The sequence below is a fragment of the Plasmodium gonderi genome (assembly GCF_002157705.1).
Source record: "Plasmodium gonderi DNA, contig: Pgo-contig_311, whole genome shotgun sequence".
Taxonomy (NCBI): domain Eukaryota; phylum Apicomplexa; class Aconoidasida; order Haemosporida; family Plasmodiidae; genus Plasmodium; species Plasmodium gonderi.
Genome location: NW_021629217.1, coordinates 23,058 through 36,130, shown reverse-complemented (window position 1 = coordinate 36,130; position 13,073 = coordinate 23,058). Strand labels below are relative to the sequence as shown.

General features: G+C 18.5%; 1 protein-coding gene across 1 annotated transcript; it reads right to left on the bottom strand.

Annotated features, from left to right (window-relative positions):
• Window positions 1–3,520: 3,520 nt before the first annotated feature.
• PGO_002730 (variable surface protein) lies at window positions 3,521–4,675 on the bottom strand (the record flags this gene model as incomplete). Its single annotated transcript, XM_028691178.1, has 3 exons — window positions 3,521–3,670; window positions 3,835–4,527; window positions 4,655–4,675. 3 exons carry the CDS (start codon window positions 4,673–4,675, stop codon window positions 3,521–3,523), a joined length of 864 nt encoding a protein of 287 aa, XP_028546979.1.
• Window positions 4,676–13,073: the final 8,398 nt, after the last annotated feature.

Here is a 13,073-nt window from a genome sequence, read left to right as displayed (position 1 = left end):
TTCATTTTTTTTTTTTTTTAATTAATTTATCAAATAAAATTATACCTACACCATACATTGAATGGAAGATTTTCAGTATAAAAAATAAATTGACATACATAATTTAATTTCAATTACTTATGTATAGAAGAAAAATAATATAAGAATTATTATCGCTCCTTATTCTTTTTATCAATAAATCATGTTATATATTGTTTATTTTATATATTTCCGTAATTATGTGTATATAATTAAATGTACATTATATGAATTTTTGGTAAATAAATCTTTAACACCATGAATTTAATTCCTTGTAATTAAATATGGATTAACATATATATATATATATATATATATATTTAGTTTTATTGTATAATATTTTTTATTGAATGGTACTTTTTTCTGGGATATAATTATATTTTATATGTAACAAACTAAAATATATGTATTACTAAAAATATGGGAATAATTAATTTTTACATTATATGTATATATATTTTATATTATTAATGAATTTGGAATACAATTTAATACGGAAATTAATTTTTTTATGATACAAAATGTACCTATTATATTATTATTTAATATGTGTAAAGTGATTTTTTAACTATAAAAATTGAATAAGCGCTATATCTTTTTGATAAGATATACTTTTTTATAATACAAGTTGTTATCTGTATTTTCTTTATTTTCCATTTTCAATTGTAATATTTTGAATAAATTCATTATTTGGTTATTAAAATGACTGCTTTTAACTTATTGTCATTTTTTTTTAACGCGTGCCTAAGATAATATTCCTTTAAATATAAACACGTTTTTGTTAAACTTAATTAATAAAAAACATTTCCATACATAGAGAATATACATAAATAGAATAAGAAAATATCATATATTATATATGAATATGATTGTTATCAATGTTATATTTTTCATATAATATATTGTAGAACTTAAGAAATATTATACACGTAATTTTTTTAATAAATGCTCTTTTTGAAATACTTTATAGTATATATAATTTCAATGAATTATTAAATATTCGTACTAATAGCTTATAGGAAAAATGAAAATATTAAAGGGGGGGATATGTAAAAATATATTATAATGGAATTCACTATAATATGAAGATAAAAAAATTATATATATCATTAGTGGTGTCACCTGTATGATTAGTTATTATATAGTTTAAAAAAAAAAAATGTACATATTTTAAATATTTCCCTACTAAATAATAAAATACACATTATAATTTATATATTGTTTCTATTGAAATGAGTTTTCTATATTACATATAAGAAAATCAAGAAAAAAATATATAGATATAATATATAAATAATTATAAATTAAACACATGTATTTTTTAATTTATTCATTGGAATCATAAAATTACAATAATTTCTTTTATTAATATTCATTATCTAGGTTCTTATAAAGTAGAATCTTCTTCTGTGATATAATATAGTCCAAATGTTTCCAAAACATGAGAAAGCTATTTCAGATAATCATAATATACATTTATTACAAATGTGTTTATTCTATGTTTGACAATAACTATTTTTTTCTTCAGAAGTGTTGTGATATTTTTAGTTATAAATTATTTAAAAGTCAAAATTAATAGAGATTTGTATATAAAATTTTAAATATATTTCATTTTACCAATTTAATATGCATGATACTGTTATTTATATCACATAAATTTAAGGCTTACATTTCTTTGATATATCTAAATTATCGTAATAAATTAAAAACTTACATTTTCTGCGTTATTTATATTTATTTACAATGTTGTGAATATTTGTTGTATATTTATCTTTCTCTCATTATAAATAATTCATTGTTCACCATAATATTTATAATATATATATATAGATATGAATAAATAAATATTAATATACAATGTTATCAAGGATATTAGAATTCTCACAATAAGTACGAACTCTTGTTGTGTAAGTAAATATATGTTTCTTAGTATGATATGATAAATATTCACATATATATATTTGTTAAAATTGTAGTTAGATGTTTACTGATGCTGCTCTGCATATAGCATTATATGTATTTTCATTTTGATATATTTCTTTTTTTTGCTGGTATTTCTTATTTTACACTTATACCTGGAGATCATATTATATTTAATTTATTAGATAAATGTTTAATTCATACTATATAAAATATATATATTTATTATTTTATAAAGGAAAAATATGTACTACATTATTTGTGATTATATGTAATTAAATATAAAAATAATATTTTTTCTTTATAATATATTTAAGAGGATTTAATATTGATTATGATAGCTATGAAATATTTTCATATTACTTTTGCATTTATGCTATTTTGAAAAAAATAAATAATAAATATATAGGAAAATACTATTTTCCTTGTATAAGAAAATTACTTCTTATATAATACGTCGTATAACCACATAATATGTATGCTTATTTTATATAATATATATATTAATCACAAAAAAAAGAATATATTTTTTTATTCTGAGGTATTATAAAATAGATAATGTCCGTATTATGTGTAAGCTATAATTATATATGTTATTTTTTATTCTTATAACTATATAATAATAAATATTATATTCATTCAATATAAACTATCAATTGAAACATATGTGCTTCATTATATATTAATATTTGTTATGTATTAAGTAATGATATTGCATGTTATCATATTATATAAAATAAATGTATGCCTTTTGCAACTTTTTTCAATATTGATGCTTGCACTATGGTATTTATTTGTGAAATAAAGAATAATATAAAATTTCGGTATTCATTATTAACGTGATAAAATACTTGAATAAGTAATTTTAGGATAATGAAAAGTAAAAAAAAAAAACAAAAACAAATATAATAAATAAATGAGATGCTATAATTTATGTACAACTAATAATAATAAACATATCTGCAATAATATTCTAAATAATCATATTATAAATATGAGAGAACAAAAGATGTAATGATATTATAATATGTTATGAGAATTATTATAACAATTCAAATTAAAAATTATTCATAAATATGTGCATTCGTAAATTTTAATGCAGCGTTTTTACAAGATTATATGAAACTATAAAATAATATGGAATTATTATAAATTAATAATTTATGCTACGTATATTAAAAATTATTCATACTTATATATTTTTAAGCATTTATTATTATAATAGCATATATAATGTTTATTAATATTTTTTTCCTATAATGTACTGTTCGTAAATGTAAGGACAACTTATTTGTAGAAACTATAATATGTGAAAATATGAAACGCACGACATTTATAAATAATATATTTAATTATTATTTACGGTTACGTTTTATTTACTGTAATATTGGCTTATTTATTTAGATATATTAGATTCTTGTGTTGAATCATATTTATGTTTTTTTTTTTTTTATATAGCTTATTGTATTTTTTATTTTTTTAAGAATATGAGTTTACAAAAAATTTATGTATAATTTTATAACAACAGCTGTTAGATCATTTAAAAAAATATAATTTCTTCTATTAATAAGCAAAATTAGGGTTAATGATATAATATATTATGTCTCCTGTTTCTTGACATAGTGTTAAAATATTCAGGTTCTTGCAATTTATTCCACTCTTCATCCATATAATTTAGCATATTTCTTTTCCCTTTTACTAAACGGCTTAATATGGGACTATATTCTGAAAACTAATTCACATAGATTTTGATATTTAGAATATAATTTTTTTTATAAAATAATTATTATTTATTAATTTATTTAAAGCAAATTATTTATGGTATGTATATAAATAAATAAAAGTGTAATTAACTTTATAAAAAATTAATAGGATAAGAGAAATTAATAATATTACAAGAATGGTAATTATTATGTACTTTTTGTGATTGTGTGTTTGAGGATGACGCAATAATCTTTTTTTAATTTCTGAATATAATAATATATCAGGTATATCAGTTTCACAATAATAAGGTAACTCTAAAGAATAAAACTTATTTCTAATAATTTTTAGAAAATTACAAAAATCCGAGTCATTATTTCTCACACATTCATCCAAGTACTTCATATATATATTAGAACATTTCGTGGTACATTCACACCTTTTATTATTACAGTGTGGTACGTGAAATTCTATGTCTTTAAGTATAGTATGCATATCATATGCATCTTTGAGTTTTCCCATTTCATCTTTTGCCTCAATAGAATAATTATTGCATATAGTGTAGATAGTTGAATCAGCTTCCTTAATTATATTATCATAAAAATCTTGGGTATAAGCGTCATTACCATTTTTCTTATGTTCATGGTATATCCAATAGTACAAGTATTTGCAATATGTTTCTTCAAATAATGTACCTTGACGAGTACGTATGTCATTTAAAAATGAAATAGCCTTAAAACATGTTAAAATATTTTGTTGTGCAAAATCTTCAGGAAATTCTTCAAGAACATTACCCATACACTTTAATATGATTCCATCAGAAGGATTAAATGTTTTATATTTTTCTATAATTCTATTAAATTCAGGAAATTTTTCCACTATTTTATACTGTGATAAAGAAATATATATTACAAGATTAAAAAATTACATTATCTTGAATATATTTTTAGCAAAACAAGTGTAAATTTTATTATAAAAACATTATAACATTTTAACTTATATTATAATAAATCACGCATACAGTATTTTCGTGCATCCTTTACAATATTATGTAAATCTGAAGATAAAGTAAAATGTTAATATTAATATACAAAAATAAATTGCTTTTTAAACTATAATATCATAGTTTGAAGAAGGATTACAATATCCATATTTATAATTGGAGTTTTTCTATAGAACTAATTTAAATATATAAACTAATTAATTATTATATATCCTATCATATAATAGTTGTTATTTGTGGCATAAAATATAATTTACCAACTATATTAGCATGATAATAAAAGAATTAGTCGTATCATTTAATAAAAGAAAAAAAATATATTTTATGCTTTTTAAAAGAATAGTGTATTATAATTCTATATAACCTTTTTAGTGCTCTCATTAAAGAAAAACTTATGTAGCATTTATATGTTACAATTTATAATATAAGTATAATTTTTTTTATCTATTTTTTTTTTATTTTACCATATTATATATAAAATAATATAAAATAATAGAATAAAAATGTTATCTTGTTCTATAGTTGATACCTTACTGTTATCTAAAATTGATACAAGTTTGCTATAGGCTTAGGTTTTTTGTGTATTAAGAATTCTTTTGTTTTTGTGCATGAATTAATAGAAGTATATTTATAATGTTAATTTAAATAAATTATATCCACGTTGCATATATAATATTTATATATGATTTCATATTAAACAAATATTTATATGGACTTCAATTACAATGAAAATGAATATTATAATTGCATTGATATATTTTATTCGGTATAGTACACGCATATTATAAAAAAATCAATTCTGCGACCAAATCATAAAGTAGAACAATTAGAAAAATATCACATCAGTAATATATTATATTTTTATTATATATATATTTCTAGTATGTTAGGTTATAATTTTATAATTATATAAATGTTTAATGAAATAAAACAGCGTACGTGGAAGACATTAATTTTGGATTAAATATACTTACATTATATGTTTGTTGTTTATTACTGAAAAAGAAACATAATTTTCTTCTTTTTTAAGCATTACATTTATTATGTTTTACATGAAGTAAATTTATATTTACACTCTATAGCATAAGAAAAATTTTGTACGTAATATAGTATAAGCATTACAGTTTATGTCATTTTGCATAAATGAAGAATAGTAACTATGTAAAATGAATTACTTCTACTTAGAAGTGCATTATATTACATATTCTCATAATATTACATTCACGTAACACATTAGTTATTATTTTAGATTTGAAACGGTACTGTATAAAAAATATAATAGATATATATTTTGTATGAGGAACTTCATTCATGCATATAATATATTTTTTATATTTTATAACATACTTTTGTATGAATAATATTTTTTTATAAATAAAATAATTTTTATAAATTTTGATTTATACTTAATATACGAGTAATTATAATTATTAATTTTTTATTAACTTAATTATCACATGATTTATGTTTTAGGGCATTAAATATAAAGAAAACTTAATTTAATCCTCTACTAATTTTAAAATTATTTTTTATTTACACTGAAAATATGACTTTAATATATTTTCTGTTTTTTCTTCCCTTTTTTGCTATATTATGATTATGGATTCTATTATAATTTCTTTAAAGCCGTAGCTTAATGAAACATATGTTTTTTTTTTTTTATAATATATAATAAAAAAATCATACGTCTAAACAGAGAAATATTATCCATATTACATAATATATTGTATAAAATTATGAAATCTCCAAAAGAATAATATGATTAGAAAAAATATATGTATTGAATAATATACAAGTACAATTATTAGGAAATGTATATTAACGAAATACAAAAAATATTAATATCTAATTATTTTAATTAAATAAATAATATTTATATTTTTTGTGGCAAAAAATATATTTTACGATAATTCCTCCCAAAATTTTTCATTATTGTATATATATAGAACCTCTATAAACTATTTAAAATACAAGCATTTTAAAATTATGTGTTATATTATATAACTTAATGTTATATAAAATGATGAAATTAACGCATTATAAAATTTATAAATGTAAAAATTTAGATAATAATAAAATTATACATCAAATTCATGGAGAACACTCATTGATTTATGTATAATGATTTATTTTCTTTTTTTATCACATATCTTTTATCATGTACACAAATAACAAAGGATGAATATTAATAATGTATAAATATAATTCAATACATAAATGTACATTAGCTTCATGTCAATGCATTATTATGCATCATATCATAATTTGTATTAAATAATATATAATTTAATTAAATATTGATTTTTGAACCCACATAAAATAGGATTAACTTCAATAATATCTCGACCATTTTATACAAGAATATTTTTATGAATTGAGATAAATAAGTACTCTTTTTAGATTTAATATAACATAACATTGACAATTTATTTATATTCAATAATATTTTAGGTTATAATTATTATTTCTTTATGATATATATATAAAATATCTCTCTTTTATTTACTAACAACATATGTAATTCATTTTTATATTCATTATAAATGTAAAATATTTATAGAAAATTTCATCATTGTGAGATAATTTTAAACTCAAAATTTGGTATTCATATTTTCTAATACTAGTAGTTACGAAAATATAACTAGTTAACGAGTTACCTGTCTGCGTAAACAGTACTGTCATTATAGTATTATAATTCACACTAGTATGAGTAGTATCCGTATGAATAGATTTACATGATATAATTCATATATATATCAATAAAATATTTATTTTTTTTTCATATATTACCATATCAAACAACATAATTTTTAAAATAAATCACATTAATTGTTTTCATTGTATTATATTTTTATGTAATCAATCATAACACATGTTAACCAACAGAAATTGAAAGAAATATAATAACGTTCATATAAAATATATATGTTTTCAAAGAAATTATCATAGTTATACATCAAATAATAATAACAAAAATTTTCATAGAATTAGTAAACAAATAGTTGACGCTATATAAATGAAAAAGATACATTTCGAAATATCACCATATATACATATATATATAAGTGTAGTCCTGATAATTTTGGTGGATATTTAAACGTGGAAATAACAAGTTATATTAAAATAAGGTAAAAATATTATGTTAAAAATATAAATTCTTTATATTTGTATATATAAATGTTTATTATATAAAGCTGCAAGGTAATATATTTTATACCAAAACTATTAAGGTTTTATCAATGTGTAATTAAATATATGACAAGATTTATATTTTTACAGGAAGATACATATTATAAATAGATTAATTTAAAGTATTAATTTAATCACTTACTATTAGCCTATGCTTTTATTTATGTAATATATTGTATTATAATATTTTTTTATGATAATATATATAAGCACGGTTAAATATATTAAGAGCGTTATTATTTTAACAAGAGTAAATCAATTTTGTGGGTACTGTCTATTGTAAAAAAAAGACCATCCTTTATACATAATACAATATATAGAAAAATGAATATCAAAGATTTTGAAGTGTTTCGTATCCTATTTTTGTTTTCATATATATTAATGTCTTCAACATGCCATAAATTTTGTTAATTTTTTTGAATATTTATTTTTCAAAAAATAAATCTATTATTTTCATAGTATTTATTATTTTAAATATGACATACTGTATTAATTCAATTATTTAATTTCAATAAGTTTACATATTTATATTATATTTTTCTTTATTTTAATCAATAAATAATTAATTAATCCGTTTGTTGATATTTCACAAAGTTCACTTATTATTAGTATGAAAAAATTCAATTTACAGTCAAAATATTTTTTACGTAATAATCAATGGTTTCATTGACTATATCATATAATAAATATACCATAGAATATTCGCAAAATTAAAATGTTTTCAAATATTTTGTACACATGTAATTGAAAAATTATGATAGAAATATAATGATAATAACACATTATTATATTAAAAATATATGTTTGTCTAGGATAAAAAATTGTTTAAAAGAAATAGATAATTTAACAAAAAATGTGTCTATTTTACATTAATATTAAATCTTTCCTATGATATTGATACATTTACAAAAGAGTATAATTTTATTTATTTTACTATGAAGATGAAAATTAATTATTCCTGCAACGTGTTATAAAAAACACTCCTTTATTATGATTATTAAATAAATTTTGATTGAACTTAATATTGAAAAAAAAATATATGTATATGAAATATAACATAATGAATTTTTTTCAACAATGATATATAATGAGAAAAAAATATATAATTTGTCATGTATATTTGTTTAAAGTATTTTATATATTTCATATAAGACAAGCATTATAAACTTACCAGTTAACTACGACGAATGGACAACGGTAATTTTTATATAATATATGTGTACTTATTGAGAAGAAGTTATTTCAATTTTAATTAAATAATCCCCAATTATATCACAAATCAAAGGTTAACTTATGAGTGATATATATCATACATCTAAATATATACAATCATAATGTTAACTTAATGTATGCAATTAAGTAATATATTAAATAATAAAAATTTATTTTTTATATTATATTCCATTATTTTTATAATACATCGATTTGATTTACAATAATTTATATGAATAATCATTTATTTTATACAAATTAGAGATTTACTTATGAGTAAATATGAAGATAAACCTCGATGTCTTTACCCTTAAATTTTAATATTCAATAAGGTTTATTTCAGAAATAATATTTTAAACTTTGTTTTTTATTAATTAAATGAATATATTCATAGTTTATTCCATCAATGCTATATTTTATACATTATCATTATAAATGATCAGATATGATTAAGGAAGTTATTCATAAATGCTATAATTATAATAGCTAGGAGCAACATTTTCCTTAACAAATATTATATAATTCTTCAAAATATATTTTTTTTCTGATAATAAATATTATTAGTTTATTTTGTTCTTGTTAGATTGCATAATTTTAATATATTATTGGGGAACCTATGGTATAATTCAATTATTGTACTCTAAATAACTATATTTAAATAATTTTTTACAGTATTCCCAATATTAATTAAATTATCTACTAATCACGATATAAGTCTTACTATAATACTGTTTTATTGTTTATTAGTAATATAAATATGTTCATTCTTTATTTTCTTTATGTGAAGAAATTATAGATAGATGTAAAGAAGATAGAAAAAATGTTCGTTGCAAATTTGTATTTGAGAACATTAAAAATAATATTTTAGTTGTTACTAATTCTATAATTCAAGAAATATTCCAGCAATCAATGCAATATTTATATGAAATATATAGTAAGGATTCATATAATTCAATAGAAAAAGATGCTTTAAAATACATATGTATGGCTACATAATTATAAACTAAATGAAATTGGAATTAATGTTATCGAAACTTTATATAATGAATGGATTAAATTATATAATAGTAGTTCTCTAATGTACTACTCCTTGGTATTTCATGAACATTGCATTGAAGAAGATGATATAAAACAACTAAAACATTCATATAATATGTATAAATTTTATAGTTACATAAAAATAAAAATGTGAATATAATAAAAACATTGAATATTGAAATGTAGTAATAAATATTATAGATACATATAATCCACAAAAAATAGTCCATAATAATCAAGAATACTTACCAAAAATATTACACAACTTCCAAAACAATAGTAAAGTTTCAATTATTATTTTTATTATTGCAATTTTAGTAATGTCCTTTTATTTATTCGTTATATATATGAGGTTAATAATAATATTGTTTATATATACATATATTATAAAGTAAATTTTTAAACAATTAAGAAAATTAAAATTTACCTTAAGTTATTTACTTTTAATTCCTAAATTTATTTTATTATGATATATGTTACTTCATACTGTTCATATATTAGGCTCTCTATAAAAATGTAAGTAACAATACACATGATGAATTCAATATGAAGCAATTAACAGAAACTTCTAGAAATATTGAGGGAATGAAAGTTATAATGTTTTATATAATTGTGTTTAGTTACATGCTTAAATTTATTAATCGAAGAATAAATTCTTCTTTATATATATAGCAAAAGCTGTAAAAGAATTAATAAAAATTATTTGGCTTAATAATTTTACATAAGAAATGGGTACTCTTTAATTTTTAGGAAAAAGTTTTTTTAGCCTACTTTGTTAATTTAATAATGTAATATCAGAATATACAAAAAATTTTTTTATCATATTACAATGTGAGTGAATGAAAATACAGTTTATATATTTCTTCGATATATTAACCAATATTTTGTCGCTTATGTGAATAGGTCTGTGTACCTCACAAAAATATATGCTATAAATAAAATATTAATTTATAATATAGAAAACATATGGGAATTACAATTTATGACAATTTTGTAAAATTCATTTGAAAAAAAATTATTTATATTAATAAGATTCTACGTTTTTATGCCATATTAAATGGGAATATTAAAATTTCATAAATAAAAAATAATTATTGTTTTCAATTTTACATGATTTTATATATTTATAATGTGCTCTATGTATATATATATCACGATTACCAAACATTTATAGTACATATGTGTGAAATTTCTATTCATGTATGTTTTATTAGTACAGGAAAGACGCAAAAATTAAGATATAATTTTTTTTTATATATTATAACTTGTCTAAATTTATAGGTTGTTTTTCTGTAAAATGTATTTATTTCTTTTTTAACAATTAATGTCTTAAATTTTTACAAATTATATAATGTTTATCAATTTGTTTTTACATAAAATTTATTTAAAATAAAAAAGAAAGTATATTTTATTTATAACATCAAATGTAATTTCTTATTACTTACAGATAAAATATAAGAACTACATGTCTAAAATTTTCTTACTAAACATTTTTTTTTATGTAATATTAATATTAAATATTTCAATATTACAAAAATTATTAGAATATGAATTCGTTATATTTATCACAGTTATTTTATATTTTGATACTAATAATAATCGCCATTAAGTATATTTTTAGTTTTATTCTAAATGTAGGAAGAACATAATTCATCGATTTTTAAGGTTATTATACGAATAATTAATATAATGGAAATACAATTTTTTTTTAATGTAATATATAAGGAGAACAAAAATAATTATATTCTACTTGAAGGAATATGAACAAAATTAATTATTGATTGCAAATGTTACACTTTTTCTATTTACATTCATGCTTAAACTTTTTTATGATTAGAAAAAATATGCCGCTCACTAATAGCTTCGGAGGAATTAGCATATATATTTATATGTCTATGTTATTATTTTTAAATATGTATTAAAAAAATTACATTTTATTAATAATGTATACAAGTAAAATTATACTGTTTTTATTTATTAATATAGTTCAGAATAACTATGTGTGTTTATTATATGTGGCTAATACCTTATTCTATATATTCTGGGCATAATAATGTTTTTTTTACAATTAACTCCAAAAATGCATTATCAAATAAAAGAATATAAAAAATATTCATCATGATAACATTATATTTTTCATAGTATAAATTTTTTCTTTGCATAATTATATCATTCTTAAGGCATAAACATAAATAAGGGGCATGGTAATTTCACTAAATATTATACACGCTTATTAAATATGCATATCTACAGTGAATACATTTTCGCTGTCTCTTCATATAAGACAGATTATTTTTTAAACAAAACATTCACAAATTATAAATAATAAGAATAAGCATATATTTATCTTTATTATGTATTTTACAATACAATGGAGTCTGTAAAAAACGGGGGGATTCTAAGAACTATAATTAATACATATATTTACAGTTCAGAATGGTTATATTTAATATAACATATATATTTGAGTAAATGTAGGTTATATTGATTTAATATTCCTTTAACTTTTTAACAATAATAATAATATTTACTAATACATAAAAAGTATTTAAAGGATTTTATATGAAGTTTTCTTTCATTTTATTCTATTATCATTCCAGGTTTCTATAATTGCTATCAATATACTTGAAATATATAATTAAATAAATATGTAAATAAAAATTTTTTAAAAAATATAAATCGTATTTATTTTAAAACGTATGCTTTATATTATAATAATGCTATTAATACGCCTTGAAGGAACAAGAAAATTTTTTACGAACATATATTTTCATCAATCCAAAGAATCATAGGAATAACTGTTAAAAATTATAATAATTAAATATACGTTAAACCACATGATTCTTATAATAATATTTTTAGAATATTACCCACGTAAAAATTTTGCATATTTTTATAATTTATTATCATTTGTTATGAAAGTAAACTTAAAAATATACTCTTTATATGTACAAATATGATTTGAAGGTTAGAATATGTTATATATTATAAT